The sequence below is a fragment of the Pristiophorus japonicus genome, chromosome 14, assembly GCF_044704955.1.
Source record: "Pristiophorus japonicus isolate sPriJap1 chromosome 14, sPriJap1.hap1, whole genome shotgun sequence".
Classification (NCBI taxonomy): Eukaryota; Metazoa; Chordata; class Chondrichthyes; family Pristiophoridae; genus Pristiophorus; species Pristiophorus japonicus.
The window spans coordinates 80706673-80726141 of NC_091990.1; the positions used below are offsets into that span (position 1 = coordinate 80706673).

General features: G+C 45.9%; 1 protein-coding gene across 14 annotated transcripts in view; it reads right to left on the reverse strand.

The window, feature by feature from the left end:
* Window positions 1-19469, reverse strand: part of LOC139279420 (hatching enzyme 1.2-like) — a 330762-nt gene that overhangs the window by 151150 nt on the left and 160143 nt on the right. For all 14 annotated transcript variants that reach the window (XM_070898533.1, XM_070898539.1, XM_070898536.1 and 11 more), the window contains one exon: window positions 9473-9654. In XM_070898533.1, the coding sequence (XP_070754634.1) occupies window positions 9473-9654 (182 nt within the window). The remainder of the gene's footprint in view (window positions 1-9472; window positions 9655-19469) is intronic.

Genomic DNA, 19469 nt, shown 5'->3' on the forward strand with positions numbered 1-19469 from the left:
AAGACTGTATACTGTAAGCTCAAACTGTTGTGGCCTTGGCCTCTTTAATGTAACTCCAGAGTGAAGAAGCAGCATGGCAGACTGCCTTTTTTACGTGCTTGCCCGGCGTGTGCAGGTGACCCTTGGGTCTCCAACAGGTGCGCCCCCTGGTGGCAAGTCTTACAAACTAGTAAGGTTTACACACATCACATCACTCTCCCCGCAAAGTCTTAGATACAAGTTATTTACAAGTTGAGGAGATCCGGGGCTCTACGTTCCCGGGTTGATCCCCTGAGTTGGAGTCCTGGCATGGGTGAGTTGGTTGGATCATTGCTGCATTGCAGCACGGCTGGTCTGATCGGACTGTTGGGCATGGTGGGTTCATCCTCATGGTTGACAGCGAGGTCGGTTGCTGGTTGGGTGTGTGTTGGTGAATCAATGATCGTAATGTTCTCTTCAAACTGTTCTTGGTTGTCAGTGAATCGCAGTTGGTCTGATCTAAATGCTTTTTGTCCACTCAAAAGTTTGACAACAAATACTTTATTCCCCTCCTTAGCTAAAACAGTGCCAGCAACCCATTTGGGACCATGACCGTAATTAAGAACAAACACAGGGTCATTAATCTCAATGTCACGTGATACAGCCGCATGATCGTGGTACACATTATGCCGGTGACGCTGGGTTTCGACATGATCATTGAGATCCGGGTGGACTAAGGAGAGCCTGGTTTTGAGTGCTCTCTTCATTAATAATTCTACAGGGGGAACACTAGTAAGCAAGTGGGGTCGCGTCCAGTAGCTGAGCAGAACCCGAGATAACCGGGTCTGCAGGGAACCGTCAGTCACGTGTTACAAGCTCTGCTTGATAGTTTGGACCGCTCGTTCCGCTTGACCATTGGATGCGGGCTTAAACGGGGCAGACCTGACATGCTTGATGCCATTGCAGGTCATGAACTCGCTGAATTCCGAGCTGGTGAAACACGGTCCACTGTCACTAACAAGGACGTCGGGCAAACCATGGGTGGCGAACATGGCCCGGAGGCTTTCAATGGTGGCAGTGGACATACATGATGACATTATTATATATTCAATCCATTTAGAGTAAGCATCCACTGCTAGAAAGGGGCCAGCGAAATGTACGTGGACCCTGGACCACGGTTCGGAGGGCCATGACCACAGACTCAGTGGGGCCTCCCCTGGTGCATTGCTCAACTGTGAGCAAGTGTTACACTGGTATACGCATGACTCCAATTCCGAGTCAATGCCGGGCTAGCAAACGTTTCATCCTTGCGTCGGTAAAACGGCTTAATTTCATTTTGCATTTCCCCAGGAACAGCCGACCAGCTCCCATTAAGGACGCAGCTTTTTACTAGTGATAGCACAGTGTCCTGGCTAGTCCAGGTCATGATTTGGCGAGCTGTGATGGGTGACCCCTCGCTCTCAAAAACATCCATTACAAGAAACAATTTCCATCCCGGTAGTGGGCAATGGTAGCCGACTGAGGGAATCACCACAGTTCTCAGTGCCTGGTCTGTGGCGGATTACATAATCAAACGCAAATAATGTCAGCATATTATTATGATGAATGCCCATTATCCTGGAAGCAGTCATGATGCTTTTATTCTTTGCCAATCTGCTCCTCCCTCTGAGCCACTAAGACAAACCAGAGGGTAGCTACTGGACAGGTCTATCCACTGACTACCTGCCTCGTGACTCCGCTCTGCAACCCAACCACACGTGGGCAGCATGCGTACAATAAGACCTATGCTGCCACATGGATGATACAGCAGACCATTAGCGTCCTTTAACAATGCTTCCACTGCCTGGACCTTTCTGGAGGAGCTCTGCAATACTCACCAAAGCACGTCTCAAGATTCAAAGTGGTCTGCTGCATGCTCCACAACCTCAGCATCATGGGGGCACAGCCCTTGATACCAGGCATACAGCGACTAGCTGAGGAGGAGGAAGTGGAAGAGAGGGAAGCAGAAGTGAGGTAGCAACCCAGACTACCCCTTTCTACCTGGGTTGTGCGTGATTGACTCATCTGACTGTTGTACCAGTGAATGCAAACCCAATTCCCATTCAACTTTAGTCCCACACCTTACCTTCCCTCTATTACTGACCATCACCCAGAGTCATAGAAACATAGAAAATAGGTGCCGGAGTAGGCCATTCGGCCTTTCGAGCCTGCACCACCATTCAATATGATCATGGCTGATCATTCACCTCAGTACCCCATTCCTGCTTTCTCTCCATACCCCTTGATCCCTTTAGCCGTAAGGGCCACATCTAACTCTCTTTTCAATATATCTAACGAACTGGCCTCAACAACTTTCTGTGATAGAGAATTCCACATGCTCACAACTTTCTGAGTGAAGAAGTTTCTCCTCATCTCGGTTCTAAATGGCTTACCCCTTATCCTCAGACTGTGACCCCTGGTTCTGGACTTCCCTCAACATTGGGAACATTCTTCCTATATCTAACCAGTCCAGTCCCATCAGAATTTTAAACGTTTCTATGAGATCCCCTCTCATTCTTCTAAACTCCTGTGAATACAGGCCCAGTCGATCCAGTCTCTCCTCATATGTCAGTCCTGCCATCCCAGGAATCAGACTGGTGAACCTTCGCTGCACTCCCTCAATAGCAAGAATGTCTTTCCTCAGATTAGGAGACCAAAACTGTACACAATATTCAAGGTGTGGCCTCACCAAGGCCCTGTACAACTGTAGTAAGACCTCCCTGCTCCTATACTCAAATCCTCTCGCTGTGAAGGCCAACAGGTACCTGTATGGTAACTTTCAATGACTGATGTGCCATGACACCCAGATCTCGTTGCACCTCCACTTTTACTAATCTGTCACCATTCAGATAATAATCTGCCTTCCTGTTTTTACCACCGAAGTGGATAACCTCACATGTACCTACATTATACCGCATCTGCCATGTATTTGCCCACTCACCTATCCTGTCCAAGTCACCCTGCAGCCTCTTAGCATCCTTCTCACAACTCACACTGCCACCCAGCTTGCAAACTTGGAGATATTACATTCAATTCCTTCGTCTAAATCATTAATGTATGTTGTAAATAGTTGGGATCTCAGCACTGAACCTTGTGCTACCCCACTAGTCACTGCCTGCCATTCTGAAAAGGACTCGTTCATTCCTACTCTTTGCTTCCTGTCTGCCAACCAGTTCTCTATCCACATCAGTGCATTACCCCCAATACCATGTGCTTTAATTTTGCACACTAATCTCTTGTGTGGGACCTTGACTACAATGCTGAAATAAAAACCACCCCAAAAGAAACATTCCAATCTAACTTTATAGATCAATCCATCCAATATTCCAAACAAAGTCAACTAATCACCCTTGTGCATTCCCTTAGTGCCTGTATTCAGTGTGCCTTTGCCTGTTCTGGTGCTCCTACGAAGTTCTACCCCATTGGCTGCAGCATGGCTGGTAGAAGGCTGCTGACTTTCAGTGGGAGATATTGTAGATGATCCTGCAGCACGACAACGAGCACCTCCTGGTCTAGCAGCCTCGGCTGCAGACAGCACCATCTCGGGATGTGCAACAGCAATCTGGGCTGGCTGGTGGACTGGCAGGGTTAGGAGGACGAATGATTCCCCCTGCCCTGGTTGCAGCCTACTAGTGCCTGGTGACTCACCACATGCAGCTCCCGCCTCTGAGCTACCCTCTAAACTCCGTTCAATGCCAGTTACTGAGCTGGTGACTGCGAGTAGCAGATTAAGTGATGGGGTTTCTTCTTCAACATCATTCTTCTCCCTCTTCCTCGTGCATCACTGGCTGGGCAGTTTGGATTTCTGAAATGAGATGAATGCTTACACGATGTGCATCTTGTAAATCAGAAGAGATTGTCGGATGAAAGGGAAGTGAGTTGTGAGAAGGAGGATTACGTATGAGGATACCGGCATCTTGTACTTCTTCAGCCCTGCCGCTGGCCACTGGCTCAGCAATGCCCCTTCCAAGAATGGCCAGCACCGTATCCATCAAGGGGGTAAGGTTATGCAGGCACACCTGTCCCCATGCCGGTCCCAATTGTAAGGCCGGGGCACTTAAGGACCCAGCTAAGAGAGCTCTTTACAGTCAGCACCTCACAACTAACCTGGCGTGCCTTGATGACCCTGAGATGCAGATGTCCACAGTGCTCGGTCTGCCCACAAGGCCTCCATAACCAGTGTCTACAAGGAGACGCTCGGTCACTTAACCAGGAAACACCAGGACTGGTTTGACGAGAATGATCAGGAGATTCAAGAACTAATAGATTGCAAGCGCAGGGCATTTCTGAGCCTTAAACAGCAACCCAACTCGGGAGCAGCAAAGCAGAATTACAGACGGCTAAAGGCTAAGGTTCAACAAAAAACCCGGGATCTAAAGAATAGGTGGTGGATGGAGAAAGCACAGGAGATACAGCAGCTGGTCAACAGCCATATGTGCGAGGATTCTTCACCGCAGTTAAGGCCACATATGGGCCAAACGCCTAAGGCTCCACCCCACTCCTGGCCAAGAACTGGGAAACACTCATCAAGGCCACCGAGGCAGTCAGGGCCCGATGGAAGGAACAATTCGAAGATCTCCTCAATCGAGACTCTGCCTTTGACTTGAGTGTTCTCGACTCCATTCCACAGCATGCTACCCGCCACCACCTCAGTGAGACCCCAACACTGCACGAGCTAGAAAAGGCCATAATACAGCTAAAAAACAAGGCTACGGGAGCGGATCGAATCCCCGCTGAGGCACTGAAGTATGGCAGAGAGGCACTACTGGCGCGAATACACAACCTCATCTCTCATCTGAAGGGAGGAGAGCATGCCAGGAGATCTTAAAGATGCAGTTATCGTGACCATCTTTAAAAAAGGGGACAAGTCCGACTGCGGCAACTACAGAGGAATCTCCCTATCAACCACTGGTAAAGTTGTCACTAGAGTCCTCCTCAACGACTTCTCCCCGTGGCCGAGAAGCTCCTCCCGGAGTCACAGTGCGGATTTTGTCCCCTCCGGGGCACAACAGACATGATTTTTGCAGCGCGACAGCTGCAGGAAAAATGCAGGGAACAGCGCCAGCCCTTATACATGGCCTTCTTCGACCTTACAAAGGCCTTTGAAATTGTCAACCGCGAGGGTCTATGGAGCGTCCTCCTCCATTTTGGATGCCCCTAAAAGTACGTCACCATTCTCCGCCTGCTCCACGACGACATGCAAGCCATGATCCTTACCAATGGGTCCATCACAGACCCAATTCACGTCCGGACCGGGGTCAAGCAGGGCTGCGTCATCGCCCCAACCCTCTTCTCAATCTTCCTTGCTGCCATGCTCCACCTCACAGTTGCTAAGCTCCCCGCTGGAGTGGAACTAAACTACAGAACCAGTGGGAAGCTGTTCAACCTTCGCCGTCTCCAGGCCAGGTCCAAGACCACTCCAATCTCTGTCGTCGAGCTACAATATGTGGATGACACCTGCTTCTGTGCACACACAGAGGCTGAACTCCAGGACAGTCGACGTATTTACCGAGGTATATGAAAGCATGGGCCTTACGCTAAACGTTAGTAAGACAAAGGTCCTCCACCAGCCTGTCCTCGTCGCACAGCACTGCCCCCCAGACATCAAGATCCACAGCGTGGCCCTGGACAACGTGGACCACTTCCCCTATCTCGGGAGCCTCCTATCAATAAGAGCAGGCATTGATGATGAGATAAACACCGCCTCCAGTGCAGCCTTCGGCCGCCTGAGGAAAAGAGTGTTTGAAGACCAGGCCTCCAAAACTGTCACCAAGCTCATGGTCGACACGGCCGTAGTAATATCCTCCTCCTGTATGGCTCAGAGATGTGGATCATGTACAGTAGACACCTCAAGTTGCTGGAGAAATACCACCAGCGATGTCTCCACAAGATCCTGCAAATCCCCTGGGAAGACAGACACACAAACATTAGAGTCCTCGTCCAGGCCAACATCCCCAACATTGAAGCACTGACCACACTTGATCAGCTCTGATGGGCAGGCCACCTAGTTCGCATGCCAGACACGAGATTCCCAAAGCAAGCGCTCTACTCGGAACTTGTCCACGACAAACAAGCCAAAGGCAGGCAGAGGAAACGTTACAAGGATACCCTCAAAGCCTTCCTGATAAAGTGCAACATCCCCACTGACACCCGAGAGTCCTTGGCCATAGACCGCTCTAAGTGGAGGAACTGCATTCGGGAGGGCGCTGTGCTCGAGTATCGTCGCCGAGAGTATGCAGAAATCAAGCGCAGGAAGCGGAAGGAGCATGCAGCAAACCAGGCTTCCTGCCCACCCTTTCTCTCAACGACTATCTGTCTCACCTGTGACAGAAACTGTGGTTCTCGTATTGGATTGTACAGCCACCTAAGAACTCATGCTAAGAGTGGAAGCAAATCTTCCTCGATTCCGAGGGGCTGCCTATGATGGTTATGCAGGCGCACCTGTCCCCCGCCGGCCCCAATTGTAAGACACTTTTTTCTGCAAGAGAAAGGGAAGTGTGTTAGTGAATGTCATGCAATATGTTTGAGTGATAAGCCTATCATTGTTGAATAACTGCCAGTGTGTGCAAGCTGTGAGATCTGGGTGTCAGGCTTGCAGCAGTGGTAAGTGAGGGTGAGGTGAAGCTATGACTACGAGCTTTGAGTCTTGTTTCGTAGAGATGGTTGGTACGTAAGCGATGGGAGTGTACTGCATTGAGCAGTGTGTAAAGCTCATGATGCAAATAGTGGGATATGGCATTTGAAGATGAATTCACCGACCTTGACCACTCTTCCTGTATTCGGTACACATCCTCAGGACTACAATGCTGGCATTTTGCACAGTAGTTTCTGCTCCCATTGCAATTTACACTGTTGCATGGAGGGCCTCCTGTAAAAACAGCAACTCTCTCCTCCTATCCAGCTCCTATACCAAGGCCTCCAGTGCTGCTTCCGAGAACCTTGAAGCACGTGTTGTGTCATCATTAATTGTTGTTTACAGTCTTCCTCAGCCAGTTCCATGAGCTGCTGCTGGACGAATGCACCTCCCTTTCAAGAGGTGCAGACTGTCTTTAGGTACCAGCAGCGCACGAACTTGGGATCCATGCAGAATGCTCAGTCACTCAGCAACGCGTACAGCGCTGGGCTTAATGCCGCTATCATGGAAATGAGAAGGTAGCATGAAGTTAGCGTGCTGCCTGCATTCCTCTGAACGGAGGCAGGTTAATCGCACATTGTGATCCTGCACCGGTTTTCGGGGGCAAACCAATTTCTAAGCACATCCGACAGTACAGCTCTCCCTCAGTACTGCTGTGCCGCTTCATAAGAACATAATAGGAACAGGAGTAGGCCATTTGGCCGATCAAGCCTGCTCCGCCATTTAATAAGATCATGGCTGATCTGATCATGAAATCAGCTCGTTCCCTGCCCGTTCCCCATAACCCTTTACTCCCTTATCGCTCAAAAATCTGTCTATCCCTGCCTTAAATATATTCAATGACCCAGAACTCTATAGATTTACAACCCTCTAAGAGAAGAAATTCACCTTCATCTAAGTTTTAAATGGGTGGCCCCTTATTTTGAGATGATCACCCCTAGTTTTAGTTTCCCCTATGAGTGGAAATATCCTCTCTGCATCAACCCTGTCGAGCCCCCTCATTATCTTACATGCTTCGATAAGATCACCTCTCATTCTTCTGAACTCCAATGTGTATAGGCCCAATCTACTCAACCTATCTTCATAAGTCAACCCCCTCATCTCCGGAATCAACCTAGTGAACCTTCTCTGAACAGCCTCCAATGCAAGTATATCCTTCCTTAAATGCAGAGACCAAAACTGTACTCAGTACTCCAGGTGTGGCCTTACCAATACTCTGTACAGTTGTAGCAGGACTTCTCTGCTTTTATACTCTAACCCTCTTGCAATGAAGGCCAACATTCCATTTGCCGTCCTGATTACTTCCTGTACCTGCATACTAACTTTTTGTGTTTCATGCACAAGGACCCCCAGGTCCCTCTGTAATGCAGCACTTTGCAATTTTTCTCCATTTAAATTATAATTTGCTTTTCTATTTTTTCTGCCAAAGTGGATAACCTCACATTTTCCCACATTATACTCCATCTGCCAAATGTTTGCCCACTTACTTATCCTGTCTATATTCCTTTGCAGATTTTCTGTGTCCTCCTCACAATTTGCTCTTCCACCCATCTTTGTATCATCAGCAAATTTGGCTACATTTCACTCGGTCCCTTCATCCAAGTCATTAATATAGATTGCAAATAGTTGAGGACCGAGCACCAATCCCTGCAGCACCCCACTAGTCACTGGTTGTCAACCGGAAAATGACCACCTCAAATCACTGGAGAAATACTACCAACGATGTCTCCGCAAGATTCTACAAATCCTCTGGGAGGACAGACGCACCAACATTAGCATCCTCAAGCAGGTCAACACCCCAGCAATGAAGCACTGACCACACTTGATCAGTTCCGCTGGGCAGGCCACATTGTCCGCATGCCAGACATGAGACTCCCAAAGCAAGCGCTCTACTCGGAACTCCTTCACGGCAAATGAGCCAAAGGTGGGCACAGGAAATGCTACAAGGCCACCCTCAAAGCCTCCCTGATAAAGTGCAACATCCCCACCGACACCTGGGAGTCCCTGGCCAAAGACCGCCCTAAGTGGAGGAAGTATATCCGGGAGGGCGCTGAGCACCTAGACTCTCATCGCCGAGAGCATGCAGAAATCAAGCGCAGGCAGCAGAAAGAGCTTGCGGCAAATCTGTCCCATCCTCCCTTACCCTCAACGACTATCTGTCCCACCTGTGATGGGGGACTGTGGCTCTCTTAGATAAGGACTCATTTTAAGAGTGGAAGCAAGTCTTCCTCGATTCCGAGGGACTGCCTATGATGATGATGATGATAATATAGATTGCAAATATTTGAAGACCTAGCACCAATCCCTGCAGCACCCCACTGGTCACTGGTTGCCAACCAGAAAATAACCCATTTATCCCGACTCTCTGTTTTCTGTGAGCTAGCCAATCCTCTATCCATGCTAATATATTACCGCCAACCCCATTCTTTGCCCACAGATTCTTGCCTCCACATTTGTATTGCCTTCCTTTGATTTTTACAAACCACTTATTTTACGCATCCAACCTTTGGAAACATTGAAAAATTGTAGTTCTCAAGTCTGAAACTATTTTTAGACCCTGATGTGACCACTTACCGTAAGTGGCTGCAGCCCTTTAAGTGGCCTGCAGTCCTTTAATGGCCAATAATGTGCACAATTTCCTACTCCCGCCACCCCAACCTTCTTGTTGACATACAAAACTGGGTCAAAAGCTCAGTGCACATCGTTAATTAGAGCTAACCTTGAAAAATGTTGCAGAATCTACCCTGTGCAAATTTGGTAAGCAGAAAGCTCACTGTGCTGCATTCCTGCTGCTTCAGTGCTGGGACTGAAAAATATTCTTTATGTTTTGAATCTTCTTACCTTTTTTAATATTCTCCATTTTGACTTCTATATGATCATCACGATCAGTTCTAGAATTTTCATGATGAAAACCAAGTGCATGCATCAACTGATGCTGTATTATACCAATATGCACACAATGGGGTTTCTGCAATGATAGTTCTTGTGCTCTTTCTTTTCCTGGTCCTACATACGACCAGCATCTAGGAAAAATAGGTATCAAAAATCATTTTCTGACCTAAACATATCATCTTAAATCTATACATCAAAATCTAAGATGACAGCCAGCTCTACCTCTCCACATATTCTCAAGAAATTAGAGGAGATTGTAACAAAGGCAATGCCATGGGGATTTTAATCTTCATACAGACTGGACAAATTGGCAAAAGTAGTTTGGAGGATGAGTTCGTGGAATACATTCGAGATAGTTTCTTGGAATACACTGTGAAACTAACCAGCGAAGAGTCTATTTTAGGTCTTGTCTTGTGTACAGTGTCAGGGTTAATTAGTAATCTCATAGTAAGGGATCCTCTGGGGAAGAGTGATCATAATATGATAGAATTTCACATCGAGTTTGAAAGAGATGTACTGAAATCTGAAAACATATGAACATAAGAAATAGGAACAGGGGTAGGCCATACAGCCCCTTGAGCCTGCTCTGCCATTCAACACGATCATGGCTGATCCGATAATGGACTCAGGTCCACTTCCCTGCCCACTCCATAACCCCTTATCAGTTAAGAAACTGTCTATCTTTGTCTTAAATGTATTCAATGACCCAGCTTACACAGCTCTCTGAGGTAGCGAATTCCAGATTTACAACCCTCAGAGAAGAAATTTCTCTTCATCTCTGTTTTAAATGGGCGGCCCCTTATTCTAAGATTACGCCCCCTAGTTCTAATCTCCCCTATTAGTGGAAACATGCTCTCTGCATCCACCTTGTCAAGCCCCTTCATAATCTTATATGTTTTGATAAGATCACCTCTCATTCTTCTGAATTCCAATGAGTAGAGGCCCAACCTACTCGACCTTTCCTCATAAGTCAACCCCCTCATCTCCGGAATCAACCTGGTGAACTTGCTCTGAACTGCCTCCAAAACAAGTATATCCTTTCTTAAATATGGAAACCAAACCTGTACGTAGTATTCCAGGTGTGACCTCACTAATACCCTGTATAACTGTAGCAAGACTTCCCTGCTTTTATACTCCATCCCCTTTGCAATAAAGGCCAAGATTCCATTGGCCTTCCTGATCACTTGCTGTACCTGCATACTAACCTTTTGGTTCATGCACCAGGACCCCCAGATCCTGCTGTACTGCAGCACTTTGCAATTTTTCTCCATTTAAATAATAACTTGCTCTTCGATTTTTTTCTGCCAAAGTGCATAACCTCACACTTTCCAAAATTATATTCCATCTGCCAAATTTTTGCCCACTCACTTAGCCTGTCGTTATCTTTTGCAGGTTTTTTGTGTCCTCCTCACACATTGCTTTTCCTCCCACCTTTGTATCATCGTTGAAACTAGAATATTAAACTTAAATAAAGCCAATTACAGAGGTATGAGGGGCAAATTGTCTAAGGTCGATCGGGAAATTTAATTAAAAGGTAAGACAGCAGATAAACAAACAATGGCAAACATTTAAAGAAATATTTCATAATTCTCAATGAACATACATTCCATTGAGAAATAAAAACTCTATGCAAAAAGTGATCCATCTGTGGCTAACTAAAGAGGTTAAGAATAGTATTAGATTTAAAGAGGCATATTATGTGACCAAGAAGAGCAATAAGCCTGAATATTGGGAGCGTTTTAGAAACCAGCAAAGGATGACAAAAAAATTGACAAAGCAGGAGAAAATAGAATGAGAGTAAGAATATAAAGATTGTTAGAGCTTCTACAAGTACACATAAAGGAAGAGCGCAGAAGAAAGAAATGTGGGTCCCTTAGAGGTTGAGACAGGTGAAATTATAATGGAGAATAAGGAAATGGGAGAGATGTTAAACAAATATTTTATATTTGTCTTCACAGGAGACACAAAAACCATACCAGAAATAGTGGGGAACCAAGTGTCTAATGAGAGTGAGGAACTTAAAGTAATTAATATTAGTAAAGAAAGAGTACTGGAGAAATTAATGGGTCTAAAAGCCGACAACTTTCCTGGACCTAATGGCCTACATGCTCGAGTTCTAAAAGAGGTGGTTGCAAAGATAGCGGATGCATGGATGTATTAGTTGTGACCTTCCAAAATGTTCTTGATTCTGGATGGATCCCAGTGTATTGAAATGTAGAAAATGTAATGCCGCTATTCAAGGAGGGAAGAGAGAAAACAGGGAACTACAAGCCAGTTAACCTGACATCAGTCGTCGGGAAAATGCTTAAATTCATTATAAAAGTGGCAACAAGGCACCAAGGCACTTAGAAAATAATATTAGGCAGAGTCAACATAGTGTTATGAAAAGGAAATCATGTTTGACAAATCTATTAAGAGTTTTTTGAGGCTGCAACTAGCAGGGTAGATAAAAGGCAAACCAGTGGATGGATTTGGATTTTCAAAAGGCATTCGATAAGGTGCCACACAGGAGTTGTTACTCAAAATAAAGACTCATGGGGTTAGAGATAATATATTACCATGGATAAACTTTCAGATGCATGTGGTTCTGAGGACAAATGGCCAGACAAACTCTCAGAATATTTTTAATTGGTTAAAGGACAGACAATAGGGAGTATGAATAAATGGGTAATTTTCAGATCAACAAGGTGTTACTTATGGAGGTGCTCCAAGAATAAGTGCAGGGCTCTCAGCTAGCTACAGGAGATAAAGGGACCGAGTGTAATGTATCCAAGTTTGCTGATGATGCAAAGCTAGGTGGGAAAGTAAGCTGTGAGAAGAGCACAAAGAGCCTGCAAAGAGATATAGACAGGTTAAGTAAGTGGGCAAAAAGGTGTCCTATGAGCAGCGATCGAGTAGAATGGATATATACTCTCTGGAATTTAGAAGAATGAGAGGCAATCTCATTGAAACATGCAAGATTCTGAGAGGACTTGATAGTGTAGATGCTGAGAGATTGTTTCCTCTGGCTGGAGAGTCTAGAACTAGGGGGCATAGTCGCAGATAAGGAGTCGTCCATTTAGGACTGAGATGTGGAGAAGTTTCTTCACTCAGAGGACTGTGACTCTTTGGAATTCTCTTTCCCAGAGGGCTGTGGATGCTCAATCGTTGAGTATACTGAAGGCCAAGATCAATAGATTTCTGGGGGGGGTGAAATTCCCGTTCTTCGCCTACAGGTTGCGCAAACTGGTTTTCACCTGGGGGTGGGGGGGGCGCTACCAACTCCCATGAAATTGCGCAGGATTTAGCGGAGGTGCAAGCAGGGTAGTGGCGTCTCTTTTCCACCCTATGACAGAAATTGGTCAGCGCCCGCAAAGCTGCAGCGAGCGATGTCAGCACCAGCCTCATGGGTCGTGAACTGGGCCAACCTCTGCTCGCGGGGCTAAATTTTAAAGCGCCGCGACTTTGTTGTTTTGTGGGATCCTTTAGGGAAGAGTGACCATAACATGATTAAATTTCTTATTAAGATGGAAAGTGAAGTAGTCCAATCCAAAACTAGAGTACTAAATCTACAAAGGTACGAGGAATGAATTGGCTATGATAGATTGGAAAGACTCATTAAAAGGCATGACGGTGGATAGGCAATGGCTAATATTTAAGGAACGAATGCATGAATTGCAACAGTTATACATTTCTTTCTGGCCTAAAAACACAAACGGAAAAGTGGCCCAACAAAAGAAATTAAGGATAGTATTAGATCCAAAGAGGAGTTATACAAAGTTGCCAGAAAAAGTAGTAAGCTTGAGGATTGGAAGCAGTTTAGAATTCAGCAAAAAAGGACCAAGGGATTGATTAAGAAGGGAAAAATAGAATATGAGAGTAAACTTGCAAGGAACATAAAAACCGACTGTAGAAGTTTCTACAAGTACATAAAAAGAAAAAGATTAGTGAAGTCAAATGTAGGTCCTTTACTGACAGAAACAGGAGAATTTGTAATGGAGAACAAGGAAATGGCAGAATTAAATAAATACTTCGGTTCTGTCTTCATGGAAGAGGACACAAATAACGTCCCAGAAATGCTAACGACCCTTAGGGAACCAAGGGTCTAGTGAGCAAGAGGAATTAAAGGAAATGATAATTAGTAAGAAAATAGTGCTGGAGAAACTAATGGGACTGAAGGCAGCTAATTAGTAAGAAAATAGTGCTGGAGAAACTAATGGGACTGAAGGCAGATAAATCCCCAGGGCCTGATGATCTGCATCCCAAAGTACTAAAAGAGGTAGCCATGGAAATAGTAGATGCATTGGTTGTCATCTTCCAAAATTCTATAGATTATGGAATAGTTCCTGCAGATTGGAGGGTGGCAAATGTAACCCCACTATTTAAAAAAGGAGGGAGAAAGAAAACAGGGAACTGCAGACCAGTTTGCCTGACATCAGTGGTAGGGAAAATGCTGGAGTCTATTATAAAGGATGTGATAATGATACACTTAGATACTATCAATGGGATTAAACAAAGTCAACATGGATTTATGAAATGAAAATCATGTTTGACAAACCTACTGGAGTTTTTTGAGGATGTAACTGATAGAATAGATAAGGGAGAACCAGTGGATGTAATGTATTTGGATTTTCAGAAAGCCACTGATAAAGTCTCTCATAAGAGGTTAGCGTGCAAAAGTAAAGCACATAGGATTGGGGGAAATGTACTGGCATGGATTGAAGATTGATTAACTGACAGGAAACAGAGAGTAGGAATAAACGGGTCTTTTTTGGGGTGGAGGGCAGTGACTAGTGGGGTGCCACAGGGATCAGTGCTTGGGCCCCAGCTATTCACAATATATAAAAATGATTTGGATGAGGGAACCAAATGTAATATTTCCAAGTTTGCTGATGACACAAAACTAGGTGGGATTGTGAGTTGTGAAGAGGATGCAAATACGCTGCAAGGCGATTTAGATAGGTTGAGTGAGTGGGCAAACACATGGCAGATGCAGTATAACGTGGATAAATGTGAAATTATCCACTTTGGTAGGAAAAACATAAAGACAAAGTATTATTTAAATGTTGATGGCTTGAGAAGTGTCGATGTACAGAGGGACCTGGGTGTACTTGTACACCAGTCATTGAAAACAAACATACAGGTGCAGCAAGCAGTTAGGAAGACAAATGTTGGCCTTCATTGCAAGAAGATTTGATTACAGGAGCAAGGATGTCTTACTACAATTATACAGGGCCTTGGTGAGACCGCACCTGGAGTATTATGTGCAGTTTTGGTCTCCTTACTTAAGAAAGGATATACTTGCCATAGAGGCAGTGCAGCGAAGGTTCACCAGACCGATTCCTGGGATGGCAGGACTGTCATATGAGTAGACTAGGTCTGTATTTACTACAGTTTAGAAGAATGAGAGGGGTTCTCATTGAAACGTATAAAATTCTGACTGGGTTGGATAGACTGGATGCGGGGAGGATGTTTCCCCTGGCTGGGAAGTCTGGAACAAGGGGTTACAGTCTCAGGATACGGGGTAGGAAATTTAGGACCAAGATGAGAAGACATTTTTTCACTCAGAGGGTGGTGAAGCTGTGGAATTCTCTACCACAGAAGGCTGTGGAAACAATGTATATTTAAGAGGGAGATATAGATTTCTAGAAACAAAAGGCATCAAGGGGTATAGGGAAAAAGCAGGAATATGGTGTTGAGATAGAGGATCAGCCATGATCATATTAAATGGTGGTGCAGGCTCGAAGGGCCGAATGTCCTACTACTGCTCCTATTTTCTATGTTTTGGCCTACTCAATGATCGACCCATGATGATCCGTGGTGTGGTCCGGGCTGCCCTCGTGCAGCCCGGCACTCCATCAGAGGCCCTGCAGAGTTCGCAGCGTCCCTCCCCTTTAACAGAAGGGGAAGGGCATTGAAATGTGTCAGCACTACGCGGAGAGGCCGCGTAGCGCTTCCGATACCATCCAAGTAGTACCCAGGATACTGCCCCAGCATTGCGCTCCCCTTCCTGCGAGGGACGGTAACCTCAATTTCGTGGCTGGGTTGGGATTTCCGCACTGGGCACCGGAACTTCCTCCCCGACTGGGTTACCGTCCTCAAATGGGGCTCTGGGGAATTATTCCCGCACCCTCCCCACCCCCCGCCGCCCCTGCCGCCAGACTCTCAGGGAATCAAAGGATATGGAGATCAGGGGGAAAAAGTGTTGAGGTCGAAGATCAGCCATGATCTTATTGAATGGCGGAGCAGGCTCAAGGGGCTTACTCCTGCTCCTATTTCTTATGTTTTTATGTTCTCTTGATTCGTCCACCACATCTGTATTGTAAGATTGCTCATCAGTCATTTAGTCTTGAATGAGGCGCATGTTTACCATTTAAATATAGGTAAAAACCAAAGTGATCATCTTCAGCTCCTGCCACAAATTCTGTACCCTTGCCATCAATTCCATCCCCATCTCTGTCCATTATCTTAGGCTGAACCAGAAGCTCGGCATCCTATTTTCTAGCAGGCTGAGCTTTGACCCAAAGACTGCCTAGTTTCAACTCTCTAACATTGCCCACCTCTGCCCATTCCTTAGCCCATCCATGCCTTTGTCACCTCCAAATTCCAAAGCTCTCCTGGCTGGACTCCCATGCTCCACACTCGACTAGAATTCTGTGTTCCTCCCACTTTTCTTCAATCCTTGCCCAATTAGCTCCACCATTAACAGCCGTGCATCCAGCTGCTTAGGACTTCTGCTCTGGAAATTTACCAAAATCCTTTTCCACCTCCCTCTCCCTCCTTTAAGAGTCCCCTTAAAACCCACCTCTTTCCCAAGCATTGTTTATTTCTGATTACACTTCTGTGAAGCACCTTGGAAGGTTTTTCGATATCAGGACGGTTATAGATATTCAAGTTTTTGTTGCTGCGGTGTTACTTTCATTAGTAAATTACTAAACCAGTTCAACTCAAAAAAAAGGGTAAAAGGGAGCACTTTAAACTAATTAAGTTAATTTTTTAACAAAGTTTGTGGTCATTAAGACGAAGAATGTTTGCACTGGGGAACAATAGATTTGCTTTTTTAAGAAACTTGGGGAAAAACACAAAGCTTAGTGTGGAACGCTCCTAAAACTGAGAGTAGGATAGGTAATTCACGAAGTGTTAATGAGGTTTTGCCAAGCTTGCGTTTTCGAAACCTGTAGATTGTTGGAGAAAGAAAAAACGGAAGGAGGTGAAGAGTTCCATTGTGTTAAAATTCTGGAAAATAATTGGGTAATTTAATTTTTACTGTCTGGCCATTAAAATCACCAAGGCGGAGCGCAGAGAGGAAAATCTGGCGGGTAAGATGGTGTGCATGTTACAGGCCTCACTTTCCTTCCATTAATTTAAATGAAATGAGAATCAGGCAGGTTCTGTTAGGGACATAGAGCACAAATTTAGACTTGGTAGCTCCCATTGATTGGGCGCTACAGGTATCATTTGGAGACCAAAATGGCGTCTGTTGCACATGTGCACATTTCTGCCAATAATCGCACCAGACGCTAGCTTGGTGAAGGCGTTAACGCACGCAGCTAATGTCCACTGAAGTATGCTGAGCAGTCAGATCATAACATCAATCATGATTTGACGCCAGTAGTGCCATTTTGGTGCTCCACACGCCAGCCGGCACCAACTCATAGACTCTCACAGCTGAACATGAGTTAAGTAGCATGGAGAATCCCCCACCAATGTTTCCCATAATTTTTTTTGGGTGCACAGGCCCTTTAACTGGCTCAGCGGCCCATTCAATTTTTCGTGCATGCTCGTTTATTACCATTGTAAAGCCGATGAGTGGCCCAAGCGGGACCTCCAAACCACTGCGCATCCGATTCGGAACATTGTCTCCCCCCAGCAGCATTGAAAGGCACCAATTACCTAAAAGTTAGTTGCTGGTTGATTTTTTTCTGGCTGTTGGTACTTTTATACAAGTGTTTGGTACTTTCAAGTTGCAAAAGTCTGCAGGGAGTGGTGTGGGAAGTGCAGAAGGACCTTTTACTGATTTCAAGTTGCTCCCAGACACGGGTGCACTTGTAGGCCTTCCCCTTGGAATAGAGCATGGCTGGAATAATATGCACAGGCCACGCAAAGCAGGACAAGCTGCTGCAAGAGGGAGGAGGGGAGAAAGGCTCTCAGCAGGAGGCCATGCCCCCTCAAAGTGCTCAAGGAGCAATTCTCCTCCCTGAACCTCAGTGAGGAACAATGTGTGTGATGTCTGTGCTTCAATAAGGACTGCTGCAGCCACAACTCCAACCTCAGAACAGGGCAAACACTGCAATGCCAGTGGCTGCGACGGTGACCTTGACGATTAATCTTTATGCGTGTGGCTCCTTCCAGACTGGAGTCGGAGATATTTGCAACATCTCATTTTGCCGCCCCCTGTTGCAAAAGAGAGGTCACAGAGGCTCTCTATTCAAAGCGAGCCAACTACATTTCATTCTCCCTTGCCAGAGACAACAGGAGAAAGCATGACGGTTCACTAGGATTGCAGGCTTTCCCATGCTGCAGGGTGCCAATGTCTGGACACACATTGCTTTGTGAGCACCGCATGCTAACTTTGCCATCTACCAAAATTGCCACTCCCTCGATGTCTAGCTGGTGTGTGACCATAGGCAGCACATTGTGCAGGTCAATGCCCAGCAGTCACAACGCATGCATAATGCCTTCATTCTGCAGCGGTACATTGTGCCAGCTGCATTTCAGCCATCAAGGCAAACGAAACATGGCTACTTGGTGACAAGGGCTATCCACTGACAACATGGCTCATGACATCCGGTTTGCAATCCACGCCATGCACAACATGCACAGAATGAGAGCCATACTGTCACAAGGAATGTGACAGACCATACCATTGGCAATTTAAACAACAATTCCACTGCCTGAACCACTCTGGAGGAGCCCCGCAGTACTAAGGTGAACGGGTCTCAAGATTCTTGGTGGTCTACTGCATGCTGCACAATCTCACCATCATAAGGGGACAGCCCTTGCCACCAGCTATCAGACGAGAAGTTGAGGAGCAGGACCATGAAGAGAAGGAAGAGAAAGGCGAGAGGCAACCTTGACAGCTCCTTTCTGTCCTGGCCTACATGAAAAATTTAAAAAGGCAGCCAAAAAGCAGGAAACTACAGACCAGTTAGCCTAACATCTGTCGTTGGGAAAATGCTGGAGCCCATTATTAAGGAAACATGCTTGGAAAAGCATGTTTCAATGGTTTTATGAAAGGGAAATCATGTTTGACAAATTTGCTGGAGTTCTTTGAGGATGTAACAAGCAGCGTGGATAAGGGGGAACCAGTGGATGTGGTGTATTTGGATTTCCAGAAGGTATTCGATAAGGTGCCACATAAGAGGTTACTGCACAAGGTAAAAGCTCACGGATTTGGGGGTAATATATTAGCATGGATAGAGGATTAACTAACTAACAGAAAACAGAGTTGGGATAAATGGGTCATTTTCCGGTTGGCAAACAGTGACTAGTGGGGTGCCGCAGGGATCAGTGCTGAGTCTTCAACTATTTACAATCTATATTAATGACTTGGATGAAGGGACCGAGTGTGTGGAAGTACAGGCCATAAGGTCACTGGTCTGGACAGACAAAGCAGAGCCAATTTCCCCCAACACAAAGACCGAGTATGCACTGTCAATGTCAGCAGGAAAGAAGCTAATTACCTTAGACTTACTGACCTAATCACCTCAGACTTACTGGCACCAACTAGACTAGTTCGGCATGAAAAGCAGGGTATAAAGATAGACAGGTTCAGACAGTCCATAGTGAGGACCTAGGTGTAACACTCGAAAAAAGTAGGCACCAGGGAAGAGACCCTTGACGGAACAGTGTTAGGCCAAAGTGAGGATCTAGGAACAACACTCGGCAGAAGTAGGCAGTGTTAGGACGGACTGATCATCCAGGAACCTATTGGGTAACTATAAAGTATAAGTGGTGAGTCTTGTAC